The sequence below is a fragment of the Anser anser genome (genome assembly GCF_964211835.1).
Source record: "Anser anser genome assembly, chromosome: 2".
NCBI lineage: Eukaryota > Metazoa > Chordata > Aves > Anseriformes > Anatidae > Anser > Anser anser.
In genome coordinates, this window is record NC_139721.1 from 58,973,392 (window position 1) to 58,988,008 (window position 14,617).

Sequence of the window (14,617 nt, forward strand, 5' to 3'; positions counted from 1 at the left end):
GAGAATGTACATACGTTGTCACTGTTCATTTAGATCTTTCAAATTTACAGGACAAATGTACTCTGTAAATTATTAAACTTTACCTTATATGCTCATTATCAGTAAAAACAACACAAAAACACCAACTAAGACTTCAATTCTCTTTGTATAGACTAGTTTAGAATTCACTAATTCAGCACTTCATTAAATCATGAACTCTGTAACCCACAAGTTCTCTAATTCCCTATTAGTGCACCTGTGAGCAAAATAGTTACCAAGATGATGGTGCAAGTGCTCATTCTTCCTCCTCTGTCACAATTTGGATGTCCTCTGCCACATACCAGGAAGCAAAAAAGCCTCAGCAGTCTGGTTGCTCTTGGATCTGGTTCAAAAGCTTTTTGGCATGCTGACATGTACTTTTCAGATTGGAATTTGGTCTATAGCATTTCCATAAGCTAGTGGATTTTGAAGAAATTACTAGGCAGTAACTCTGCAAAGACCCCAGGAAATGATGGCTTCAGGGAACAGCCGACTGCAGGTGAGAAAAGCTGCAGAATGGACATTACCTCTTCCTGTACTCTGCACTTGTTGCTCTTGCTCTTGAGCTAACGTTTCTGGTCCTAGTCCCTAGCATGAGCTGTGTGTTCAGCCAAAACCTGAGCAGGATCTCAGGAGTGACCAGTTACGTATGTCCAGATATTTGGGGCCAATTGTAAAATGGAGATTAACTTTGACAGGCACACAGATTTGGAAGTTGTGAATAGAATGGAGTTTACAGTTTGTTTTGCCAGAGCTTTTGCCACAGTGCATCCTCTCCTCACATCCTGTTGAAGTAAATTGTAAATCCAAGTGTGCGCTAGCCATTCCTGTAACCAGTTACTTGTTCTGCCCCAAGGATTTTGTGCTACATTTATTCGAGCCAAATGATCAGCCACCTGACTCCAATGTGCCTCAAGATTTGTAGGCTTTTTGTGGGTAGACACATATTCTTAGATTTAGCTATATTGTAAATAATTTTGGTATGTTTACTTTCCCATACATGTCTACCACTTACTTCTCTCTCTCTCTCTTTTTACCCTATTCTGTAGTCGTGGGGTTGAACAATCCCACACAGCATAAATATCTGCATAGGCATGAGTGACTCCATGCTTCAAAGCCATTTCCACATCTCTAAACTCAGTTCTGCTCTGAGCCACCAATCTCTGCTGTGAAATTGTGATAGTCTTTACTGGTATAATTGCAGCTTTATCTCTCTATAATTCCCTGCTCAGTGTGCACTCCTGTCTGCGACCCACACTTCTGTCAGCAGAGAGGTAGGCAGATGAGAGGATTCAATGGGTGTCCCAACTCACTTTACACTCTCTTTGTTTGTCCCGTCACTTGTCACCTGGCGATGTACATTCCCCTTTCATGAATTAATGGCTCCATAGTTGGCAGCCCTGCATATAGAGCAAAGTTTTCAGGGAGGAACAGTCAGTGTTCTTCCTGTTTCCCCCACCCACCTCCTCCAAGCCTTTTTTCCATTGTAGGGAAAACAACATGCTAAACCAAAGAACTAACTCAAACAACCTAAAAGCCCCAAATATGATCACACTCCCAAGCTATGACTGATTTTTACAAAAATCTTATTTTATTTTTTTTTTTCCCCCACATGGATATAAGTTCACACATTTTTGCAGCTCCTGGAGTAAATGAAATTTACTTTTGTTCTTATTATTATTGTTTTTAAACAGCTGTAGCAATATCATGGGAAGTTCTGACTTTCCAGTAGCACTTACAAAGGAACACATGCAGTTTTGACTTTTTTTTTTAATTATTTTTAATGGATTAGACAAAAGAAAATTAACTGGCTTCATCTGAAGCAGACACTTTCTGTTAAGATATGGGATCCCTTTAAAAAAAGTTTGGCTGAAGCCTTCATAAGCCATAAGAGATATGTAACTACAGATTAAGTCATGCAGTAAGAAGAGGAACGTTGAAATGCTATCCTCAAGATACTGATAGTGAACTTACTGGAAAAGCTGATTTCAATGAGCATGAATTAAAACAAGGGAAGTGTAATAATTCTTTTCACTTCTGGTGATTTTGTCAACTGTGTTAGCAGATTTATTACATTTCTCTTTGTCCATAATAGTAACCTGGGATAATAAATCTAGAGCTGTTCTTTTTCGTTACAATTGTTTATGATCATTAGGTAAATAAGCAAAGGTTGGAATATAATGAAACATGGTGTAGACAGATTCCTTGTTTTGTTTGTCAATTATCTGTATGCTTTTTTTTTCCCTCTTATAACCATCAGATCTCTTTCTCTAACTCCTTTATGCTGTCCTCACCCCACTCACATGATAACATGAATGTTGATTCCTATATGTTGTGCATACATTAGATTATTTAGTTAAGAAAACTACTCTAAAAGGGACTCTGTGTTACTTCTTATCCCTGAATTGTTAAACAGGTGGAACTACCAGAAGATTTCACAGGACAGAAAATCCCCACTTTCATCTACTTCCCTAACTTCATCTTATCTTTCCATCTAATTATCTTTTATTAAGTAAATTATGCTCATGAAGTTCCATATGCTGAGCTAGCTTGTCTGCTGCTGCAAACTCAAGCTGGAAACTTTCAAACTAGCTGCAGACAGCATTTTTTTTTCTTCTCCATTATCAGACTCAGCAAATTTTTGATGCTTAGAGGTCTGCGTCTGTAACAAAATGAATGCTTTCTTATCTTTATTATCCTTCAGATACACCTTAGAATTTTTTCTTGATTGTCCCTGGAACAGATTGAAAACTGTCACCTATAAAATATAACCAAAATTCAATGCAGATGTGAAATGTTTTACTGTGAATTATTTTTCTATGAAGCAGTCATATACCAGAGAAGGGAAATTTTTTGAAAGTATCATGACAGCTACAAGGATGACTAAGGATTCATTGTCAACCAGGGAATTATGACTGTCTTAAATTAAACATTTTGCTTTTTATTTCGTCAGTGCAGTTGTGTTTAGTAACATGAAAGATCCCATTGACGTGATGTGTAAAAAAGCCTATCCTGATCTGGAATCATGAGATTCTGATCACTTCAGGCACTTTACTAATAATCAACAGGTTTTTATTTTAAACCTTTGCTTCCTTTCAGGATTCATATTCAGTCTATTTCTGTTAAAATAGGTACAAGCTCAAGTCTTAGCTGAACATTGCTATTTTTATCAGAGTTGGTTTACAACAGTCAAGCAAGGATATTAAACTAGCTGCATAAAAATATCCATACTTGCTACTATTAATCTTTTAACACTCACAGAAAGCTATTAGTCTTCAGATTAAATGAAAATGTTTGTGAAAAATATCTGCAGAAAACAAACATTACATTAAAAAAAAAAAAGTTTGGAAATGCCATTACAATGAGGTATGGCATTTTAAAGGGTAGTTCATTTGCTTTCATCCCCCATGTTCTTAGAGGCTGATGTTCCTAGCTAGAGTTACCTTAATGAATCTGCGCAATACACAATAGTGGTTTCCCACAAAAGCAAGTTGACAGCCAAAAACTCACTTTAGCTTTTTTTTTTCTTTTTCCAAAATAAAAATAAAAAACCAGCACTGTTTTTGTTTTTGTTTTTTGTTTTTTTGTAGGTCGTATCACAAATTCCTGCTTGCCTTTTACTCCCTTGATATTACTTCTATAATTCTGTGATCTATATAGATTGAACGCAATTCTATGACACTGTCAAAAGGGACAGTCCAACTTTCCTTCCACCTCTACCGTGTGTTTTGTGGAAATACTGTTTCATGAAGTCTGTTGTGAAATATGTGAGGGCACTGATAAAGCTGACAAATGACTAGATAGAAATGTTGCATCTGTTTGATCTGATTACTTCATGAACAGGAAAAAAATAACTAGTCAAAAAAAAGTGTAAGACTGAACATGTGTGAGAACGGGGGGGCTGTCTTTTCAGGAGGTGACTAACACTGGTTATGGAAGTTCAGCAATTATGCAAAGCAGAAAATCCTACTTCCATTAAGGTCAATGGAAAAACACCCTTTTACTTTGAGAGACGGCCTGCATCCAGAAGACCTATGGATGCTTCAGTATAAAATATAATGGAAATTTAACAAAGTAAGTATGGTAGTGAGATTCATTTTTCCTGATTACAATTAATAAAATTACACTGAGTCATGAACTGCCCTTCCCACATTCTAAATACTCTTGTTCTCTACTGTCTTAAATGTAGTGTTAAATTATAGGGCACTGCACCTTGCTCACTAAACCAAAAATATATCTAAAAGTCTTCAAATAAGTGTTGCACTTCTGTACGCTGCTTCTGTTTTTATTAAGTGATAAAATTTATAAGTTAAATTACATGAGAGAAATCCAATAGATGAAATGAGATTTGAAAAGTCTTTAGTGAATCATGGCCTCTAGTTACTTTTTGTTCTTTTATTTTTGAGAATTTGGCTTTACGTCTTCCTCTGTGCTTCAGTGATAATATTTGATTGTCTGTATTGTGTGCAAATGAGACAGAACAAGGCAATCTGGTCCCAAGCAATGAAAGCTACTATTTTTTATTATTATTATCATTATTTAGTGCATATAAGAGGGTGAAAACAGGCTACCTGACCAAAGAAAGTTTATATATGTTTCTATATAGTGAAACATCAAAATATTTCAGTCATATTTCCACTAGAATAGTTATGGGTTCAAGAATTTTGGTTTAGGTCCTTCAGTGCTGTCATTCTACTTGAAAAGGAAAAACGTATGGACATCTAGCAATAACAATATGTAATTCTTTGGGCAATGCTTCTCAATGTTTGTTTCAAACAGTAAATTATCCTCATTTTACAAATGGGAAAATATATGCATGTATTAATGATTTGCTGACTTCCCCCTGTCAATAGGGAGGCTAAAGTCAAGGTTTGCTGTTCTAGTCATTGACCTACTGTCTACTGCAGCAGTGTAAGAGCTGGTCAGATAGCATGGTCAGATATCAATTAAACAGTAGTTTTTAACCAGTATAAGCACAACATCTTTATGAAGTCAACAATGGATGTACATTTATTTTATTTATAATGGGGTAACAGGGCTAAATATTTTTCTTTTATTTATTTCTCTCCTAGAAATTAGCCATGCTGAAAGCTGTATTCAGTATGAATTCTAATTTCATCTTTTGTATTGTTTGTGGTATTGACCTATATAATCTATAGATTATTATCTGTAGACCTGTATAATCTGTAGCTCTAAACCAGGTTGCCCAAAGCCTCATCCAACGGGGCCTTGAACACTTCCAAAGATGGGTCATCCAGAGCTTCTCTGGACAACATGTTTCAGTGCCTCACCGCCTGCACAGTAAATAATTTCTTCCTAATATCTAATCTATTTTTTTGTTTGTTTGTTTAAAGCCATTACCCCTTGTATACCCACTACACTCCCTGACACAGTGCCTCCCCAGCTTTCCCATAGGGCCTCTTTAGGTGGAAGGCCACTATAAGGTCTCTCAGTAGCTTTCTCTTCTCCGAGCTGGACAATCCCAACTTTTCCTGTCTTTGCAGGAGAGGTGTTCCAGTCCTTTGATCATTCTTATGGCCCTCCTCTGTACTCATGCTAATAGGTCCATGTCCTTCTTGTGCTGTGGGCCCCAGAGCTGAACACAGTACTCAAAATATCTGTGTTTTTATCTGGCATCAGCCAGCCACTGAAATGGATTATGTTGACATATGTCTTTTAATAATAATAAATAAATAAATAAATAAAAAGCTAAGACACTGTTCTACCTCCTACAGTCTTACAGGGGATTTCTAAAAATCAGTTTTGGTTAGGTTTTCTGAAAAGCACACAGGGAAGTTAAAACACATATGAATATCTCGTATTCCTTACCATCTCAGACTAAGTCACCACTAGTATTTTCTGGAGGAAGAGTCATTTCTTTTGACTCTTAATTTATTGGATGTTTAGGTGCAAAGTTAGCATCAGCTATCCAGAATGAAATGTGCTGACACATTTCAGTGTTTCACAAAACTCTTTAAAGTCTTGGAGCTACTCAGCTACAGTAGTTAAGCTACAAGTCAACTTCAAAAATTAGCAGTTTTAACTTGGACTGGCAAGTCTGATCTGATGAACAGTGTCTCAGCCAACACAGTGGAGGATGGCCAAGAATTCATGGTCAGTGGATGAGGCCAATGGTTTGGCAGCAGTTTGCAGTTAGATTGCCTTAAACCAATAATGAAACCACAGCAACAGGCTGTTCTGATTCTTGAAGGTTTTGTTCTCTTCTCAAGACTTCTGAAGTTTCAGCCAAAGCAAATGATTTAAATGATTTCCATTTTTTTTATATATATATTCTCCAACTTTTAAGATATGTAAATATTTGTAAACGGTACACTTTGCAAGTTGTTCCTTCTTCCAGTGAATTTGTAAAGCCACTAGCAATATCCATTAAAACAAAACCAAAAAAATCACCGATTATCAACATAGTAGTGAATGTCTCTGCAAATACTATTGTTCTTGGTCACAATCAAAAAATGTAAGAAGTTGTTTCACTACTAAAAAAAATAAAAAATTATTTTCATTTTAAATAAATTTTTCTCTCTTCCTCTCTTTTTTCTCTTTCTTTCTTTCTTACTTTCTTGTTTTCCCTTCCCTCCTTCCTTCCTTCCTTCCTTCCTACACTTTAGGAAAAAAAAGGCATTACCACAAAACAAAAATTAAAGTAACAAACTACAGTAAGATTTTAATATTTAATTATTTTGGCTCTAATGTGCCTCTTTCAAAATCATGTGTGGAGATATCTTTGTGTTTTGGGTAAGGTTTATTTAGATGACAGTTCCGGAAAGAGATCAGGCAACAAGGAAAAGACACTACCTTGATTAAGCTTTGGCAATGGCTATTATGCAGCTGTGTAGTGTTGTTGTGTGGGTTGCTGGTGCTAACCAGACAGTGACGATGAAGGGAGCTGGAGTCTATTTCCATGTTTTTCCTTTTCTCATATCTGTAGTCAGCTACCACAATTCTCCAGAACCTCCTAATGAGTGGCAAGTAAGTGTCCTGGAAAGCACTGAAAAGTTGATAATAGGTGAGAAAATGGAACCAGAAAATTCAGAAACTTCTACCCAGCTGAAATGAAACATGAAAGAACCATAATGTCAAAACTGTCTACTCTTCAGTGCTTTGTTTACTGCATTTATTTTCTACATTTCAAATACAGGTGTTAATGCTAATCACTGTAACATATAAACATGATTTTTATTAAACATGGATGTTGGAATATAAGAGAAATTTTTTTACTTTAAACAATTTAATCTTCTATTGGTATAGCAAGATTTTAATTTAATTTAATTTAATTTAATTTTAACCAAGAGGAAAAAAAAAAGTGACTACAGCTTGTCCATATCATCATTGTTTTAGCAATGGGATGGGAAAGCAACTTCTGAGGTGTTGATTTTCCTCTGGGCAAATGAGTAATAGTGGATAAATAATGAAAGGGAGCAGCCAGATTTACTGTTAGGATATTGATATTCTTTCAAGAATAATAGGTGAATACACTTTCTGGACAGTTTCTGGAATGTAGATCGCAAAATAAAGCACACCATAAAGATTCTTGATTTCCTTTTTCTTGTGAAACAAAGAAAATCCAAAAGTGAATTGGTATTTTTTTGCTTATGTAGATAAATTACAAGGTAAGTTTTGCTTAGTATGAAGTTCCATAGTTTGAGAAAGAAGGCAAATGAATCTGTGACTGTAGTTGTAGCTAAATCCTTTCATCTTACTAGACATTTAAAATATATATTGATTCAATTTAATGTTGTCTTGAAAGAAGACGGGTTTTGCGTAATTTTTTTAGACTCAGAAATTTTTGAAAGCATATTAAATGACATTTCCTTTGGTAACAATTCCTAAACAAGTAATAAGTATGTCTGTTTATGCTGTACTCAAAAATGTTACATAAAATATATTTTCATAGCTATTTCTTAATGAAATATACTGCTAAAATGCCTAACAGTATTATTAATAAGATTATATCATTATTATAACAGTAAAATAAAATACTGTTTGAGGTTATTCATAAAACATAATTTAATTGAGCAAAGCTAAAATATTATCTTTGTCTTTTTTAGGAGTGAAATTAGATTATGAATCAAAACATGAACATAGGCTCTGTTCAGAAAATAATGGAAGAGACGCAGGTTTTTAGGACCCAGCCAAGACAACCTTATAAATCAGCTGAAGTTTGCCAACCAGATGGCAATATGTGTAATTCAAATCTTCCATCTCAACATTTCTATCCATATTCATCTAATTATACATGTATGCATATGAATTACAACAGCGATTTGGAAATTTTTGAAGCAGTAAAAATTCGGGAACTAGAAGAAGTTAAAGCCAGAGCTGCACAAATGGAGAAGACCATGCGCTGGTGGTCAGATTGTACTGCTAACTGGAGGGAGAAATGGAGCAAAGTTAGAGCAGAAAGAAATAAAGCCCGAGAGGAAGCAAGGCAATTGAGAATAAAATTAGACAATGTTGTAAAAGAAATGAGTATGCTTAAAAAGTTAAATCAAGATTTAGTAAGTGAGAAGGAAAAATTAGAAAATGTAACTACTTGGAAAACAGAATGCAGTTGCTCAGAAATATCGCATATAAAACAAGACCTAAACCAGTTAACATTTCCAGAACAAGAACCTGTGAAAGAACTGAGCAAAGCCAGCAAGATTCCTGTGGCCGAAGACACAAAGAAGGTAAAGAATGGGGACTTTTGTAGCTCAGTAAGAAGAAGGAAATTATGGATGTGTGTAGAAATGGAATTTTTCAAGCATTTTCACCAAAATACCATGTGATTTGGTCGTGAGAAACATGGAAAACTATTCATATCCCTCAGCTGTGGCTAAACATATAAGTAAAAGAGGCAGACTGTTGCCTCCAATAATCTCTTGTTCTATCTTTCATGTTATAAGATATCAGGTTACCTCTGAATTCTTCACATTTCGTGTACTGTTATGTCCAAAAAAAAAAAAAAAAGTAGTGTATTTTCCTGATATCTAAGATAAAATTACTTAGTTCTCCTTTCTTGGAATTTCTGAAATGAGGGAAGAGGTGAATCGAATTCCTCTTCAAAGTAGCAAGATTTTTATTTGGTAAGGAGAGCAATTAAAATCTCAAAAGAATAGACTGGTATGAAACAGTACTGTTGGTACCATGCTAAAATGTGATTAGCTTTTAAGCACAATTGGTGAGAGGTTATAAAAATTAAGCGTATTTCTGAAGAAAACTATTGTTCAGTCTTCCTAATGCAAATGTATTTTATTTTTTAGTCATTTTTTTCTACCTGTTTTTAATTTTGCTTAGAGTTTACATGCAAAATGTGTACCCTCAAAACAGGTATTATAGTGCTTTTGCTTTCTGGATTGGACACAGATTGGTATGTTATGCAAGTAACTAGTCCTTATACAAAACTTGTTAAAGTCCATCACTTGCTTCAACATGATTTTTATTAGAAGTCTAAGAGTTCTTATGTGGAATTTCTCAATATATTATCTGTATGTACAAATTCTGTTTCTGTTTCTAAAAGTTCTAGGCTTCTGTCTTCACCATAGTTATAGCCAACCAGTGATAACTGGAACCTATTTGTTGAGGAGTGATACATTAGAAACATCTTGCATACAGAGCATCTCGCACATTCACAGAGTGTGAGGTGTCACAAAACAACAGTGATTACTCCAACCAGAATGACTTTTTTGCATTAGAGAGCATTCTAATTGTATCCTATGCAAGTATACAAGATGTTACTTATTCCCTTTTTCCCCCTCCATGGTTTAAGTGTTTGGAAGAGCCTTGGTAGGCCTTGCAGAAGTTATGTTTAGACTTTTTATTTATGTTTTCTGAAATGTCATGTTTTTCTCTTTTCTCAGGATGTGGAAATAATCAAAGATTCTTTAAGAAGCAATCAAAATAAAAAAATAACTCTAAAGCACTCTGATTCCATTCCCTGTGGAATTGCCAGTATTTATTTGGAGGAACGAAAAAAAAGTCTGGACAATATAGACCAGACATCAGAGAATGATTTAATACATGTTTCTGTCTTGCATTTGCATTTGGCTGAGTTACAGAAAATCTTACAGAAGGAAAGAGAGTAAGTGCTTGGGGGTTCTCCTTGGGGAAATCTCTATTTAAAAATAATTTTTTAAAGACATTTTCTGAAGTAGATATGGTGCTGTTTTGCATTTACAGCTCATATTATGTTCTCCTAGATATTTCTATGCTTTATTAATTGCCTTAAATAATTCAGAAATATATATATATACACTGATTAGTGGTTTTGAAAATCTATATTTCCCTGTTTTGAAAACATTTCACAGTACTATGTATGTGTTTCTTGTTTTCTTTGTCTAGTTTGTCATTTGCATAAGATGCTCTCCATATAGAAGTGTTAAGAATATACAGTTAATCACAAAATCATACTTACCAGCAACGTGGTACCAATGAAATAATATCTAATGTTTGTTGTACTCACTTATTGGAGTGCCTCGTGCTTAAGAGGAAATTTTCATAGACTTTGATATCAAAGTCCACCTACCTCAGGCAGTACCTGCTTACATAGCAGTGATTTTTATATAATAGTGGACATTGGTGTAACAACTTCCTCCCTAGGTCATCTTGGGCAACATTTCCTGCTTACAAAGAGGTTCTGTAAGCAGAATATATGCAACTTGAAAGTATGAAGTAATTATTTTTGGCTATGCACACAATATATACCTAGGAATAATGTTACTAGGAACATTATTAACATAGTCACCAGTCTCTGAGACGCCCTATGAGTCTTTGTTGGGCAAGCTATCATCTGCCAGCTCACAAAGAATTAGTCTCCACTTCTCATGGGAATGGGATGATTTTGATGAGTCGCCATCTTCAGATTCCCAGATTTTCTCTTAGAGATTTATACTTCATGTCAGTACTTTTTGGTCCTGGATCCTGGAGCTGCTAGTAATCACTGTCTCGGTGTTCTTACCCATTTACATTTTTACTTATCTTGCATAGCTCTAGCTTAAGTATTTTCTCACATCTTCCTCACAATTTAGCAGTTTTCTCAATCAAAGTAAGCCAAGGACACTGCTGCGCTGCATCAAAAGCAAGCTTGGTTTATAGACAGCTTGAACCCACTAGGCCAAAGGTTACCTTGGCAGCCAGTATGATCTTGCTCATTCTGCACAGGACCATTCAGCATATATATATATATATATATATATTTCCCCACAATGCTCCAGAATTGCAGCTACATTCTCTCCAAACTCAAACCAGCTCATGGAGTCATGCAGAGCTACTGTTTGGACATGTCTCTACTTACCTTACTAACCTCTCCATAAATAGTTCAGATGGTTCTGGTTCAAGAATGTTAACTTCAGTTGCAAATTCAGAGGCAACAAGAAGATAGTTCATTCAAGTGAATTGCTTCATTGGCATAGCTAACATTGCTTCTAGGCCCTGAGCCAGATTACTCAGCGGTAACTCTCACACCTCTGCACAGGCCTGCAGTGTGCTGCGTAGACATGCCCTAGAGACATCTCATCAAATATACTATGGTTTAATTCCTTAAGGTTAACAATGTTGCTGTGAAAGATGGATGTTAACCAAATATTCTCAGAATGTAGTTAAAGTCAACCTGACAAAAATACTTTCTGTCAAAAGGTTTACAAATTCCATTAGCCACAGAATAGAAAATAGCTACTGTGACATACATTTATTTTATTGCTAGTCGAATTTTCTTTTTTCACTGTTTCAATATCTTTCTCTTTTCTCATCACCCTGCATCCCTCTAGTTTTGTATTATGTATATAATGTAAAATTTTCATCTCCCAACATAATAGTGCTTCTATGGCTTTACTGTTTTTCATATTTTAGATTTCTTCAGAGTCCTGACTTCTATATTTTATTCCTGCATTGCTGTTTATAGCCAATTGAATATTCAGGGATTATAAACTGTGACAGTATTTCATTAAAAATATTAGAAATATAATTTAAAAGATTTTATTTGCAATTAAGATTTTTTTTTTCTGTTTTTAGTTGTGGTCCAAATTCTATTTTCCTAGACTATTGCAAAATGATGTACACATGCTACACAAATATTAAATGAAATTATGAAAGCATAAATTATAAATAGGTATAAATTAGAAATAGGTGTAAAACATGTAAGTTATGATAAGTTCATTCTTATCTTTGGAACTTGGCTAATAGTCTTTACTGTGGACACAGAAATGAGTTTTTATCTGGTCTCAAAGACAAGAACACCTATAGTGCCTCTGCTGCTTCATATTTCTTACATTATCTACTGAATGGTTGAAAATAATGTAAGTGTTTTGAAGACAGGTAAAAATCAAAATCAAACTTCAGCGTTTCAGTAATGCAATACCTTTCTCCAAGGAACCATCATTCATTCTTTGTGAATCACATAGCCTAAATATTTTCCTGAATGTAGGAATGGACATGCTCAAATAACGTTCCAGAGGCAAATCCTTAAAGTTGTCACTTTAATGAAGATGAGTCCCTCTGAGCTAAATAATCCAAATTTCCAAAATGTGGCTAACATATTCTTTCAAGAGCAATTATTTTTTAAACAGCCAAGGAACACATTTTAACCCCTTTTTTTCTTTTTTCTTTTTCTTTTTACATCTAAAGTAGATCCTGTGGATTTCTGTTCAGTACTCTGTACATACTGTATATATTTCCACATATGTGTAGACTTAAAATAATCTTTTGCCTGTAGCCAAATAATAGGTACAGTACCTTTTATCTGAGGATTTTTGCTATCTCACCATATATTATGCAATCTAGATCACTAATTGAAGTCTATTTCCCTATTTTCTTCAGTTGAGCCCAAAGTTTTATTTAATTTAAAATTTGAATTTTATACAACTGGATTTCTTTGTTTATTCTTCTCTGCTATTATTTTTGGTAAATCTCTTAGAATAATTATATGGTGATAGTAGGTAGGTTTGTAATTAAAAACAAACAAGCAAACAGAAAACAAACCCCACAAATATACAGTCGAAAAAGGCAGCAAAATAGAGCTGAACCTATATAAAGAAAATTAAGTATAATTTGTCTTTTGTTGTTTTCAAAAAATGTAATACTGATTTTTAAAACACTTTCAGAATGAATGTATTTCTGGAAAAAGAAGTGGAAAGGACAACAAATGAATTATCTCTTTGGAAATGGAAATATGAAGAACTAAGACAATCTAAGCTGGAAAGTCTGAACCAGGTATGCTAGCAATACATTATTATAATGTAGAATAAGAAACAAAACAGAGACTTCAGATTTTCTATGTGTAACTTAGAATAAAATCATTTTTAGGGTTTACAAAAATGATAAACAACTATTTATCCTTTTTTTTTTTTTTTTTAAACTGTATTCACCACAGGACCATAGAATAATTCAAGCTGGAAGGAACCTATTGAGGTCTCTGATCCAGAGTTGGATCATCTCTGAGATCAGATCTGGCTGCTCAGGATTATGTTCAGTAAGGTCTTGAAAGTCTCCAAAGATTGGAGGCTGCACAGCCTTTCTGGGCAGCCTTTACCGCTGGTAGACTCTTCTTATGGTGAAGAAGGTTCTGGCTTCTGATGGTATCATCAGAACATCTCATGTTCCAATATATGCTTGTTGTGTGTTGTTCTCCCAGTCTGCACCACTGTGAAGGACCTGGCTTCATCTCTTTGATAATCCCTGTGTAAGTAATGGTATTATCAAAGAGAGGAGAGGCACACCGAAGTCCTCTCTTCTCCAGGCTGAACAAACTGTGCTCATTTGGCCTCTCATCGCAGAGCAAGTGCTCCAGTATGCAACTGTCTTTGTGGTCTTCTGAGCATGCTTCAGTTCATCCACATTTTCCTGTGCAAGGATCCCCAAACTGGTTGCAGTATTCTGCATGTGTTCTAACAAGTGCTGTAAGCACTCAGCCATCCTGTGTTACTGTGGTGGTTTTACCTTGCTAGGCGGCTGAGCTCCATCACAACCACTCTCTCACTCACCCTCCTCAGAAGAGGAGGGGAAGAAGAAAAGGAAAGAAACAACTCATGGGTTGAAATAAAGATAATTTAATTAAATGAAAAATAATTATTAAGGGAAAATTATTATTTATTAAATAATTTAACTAAAGGGAAAATGGAAAAGGGGAAAAAAACAAACAAAAAAATCAACCAACCAAACAACAACAACAAAAAAGCAAAGGCCATGTGGAAGTGCAGAGGAAACAAATTGCTCTCTGCTTCCCACCAGCAAGTGATGCTTGATGACCTCCTTGAAGAAGGGCCTCAATGCACGTTGTTTGGGAGGACCGACTTTTTCACGAGAGCCCACCCCTCCCCTCTTCCTTTTTCCACCTTTTATTGCTGAGTGTGACATCATATGTTATGGAATTTCCCTTTGGTTGGTTTAGGTCAGCTGCCCTGGTGATGTTCCTTCCTCACCTCTTGCCCACCCTGAGCCAGCTGGCTCTGGTGGGGTTACAGGGAGTCCTGATACGGTGCCAGTATTGCTCAGCAGTAGACAAAACACTGGTATGATGCCAGTGCTGTTCTAGCTACAGGTGTGGAGCACAGCACTGTATGGGCTGCTGCAGGGAAAGTTAACTCCATCCCAGCCAGACCCAGTACAG

At 35.4% G+C, this 14,617-nt stretch overlaps 1 protein-coding gene across 19 annotated transcripts in view; it reads left to right on the plus strand.

The window, feature by feature from the left end:
* Positions 1-14,617, plus strand: part of CCDC102B (coiled-coil domain containing 102B) — a 166,511-nt gene that overhangs the window by 16,515 nt on the left and 135,379 nt on the right. For 17 of the 19 annotated variants that reach the window (XR_014578840.1, XM_083821900.1, XM_083821903.1 and 14 more), the window contains 3 exons: positions 8,085-8,705; positions 9,876-10,096; positions 13,113-13,221. Coding sequence is in view for 18 of the 19 variants with exons in the window: in XM_083821900.1 (XP_083678026.1) it covers positions 8,100-8,705; positions 9,876-10,096; positions 13,113-13,221 (936 nt within the window). In the remaining variant the exon portion in view is untranslated. Of the gene's footprint in view, positions 1-3,931; positions 4,093-8,084; positions 8,706-9,875; positions 10,097-13,112; positions 13,222-13,381; positions 14,116-14,617 lie in introns of those variants that run through there. The other 2 variants (XM_083821894.1, XM_083821898.1) reach the window with 2 other exon arrangements.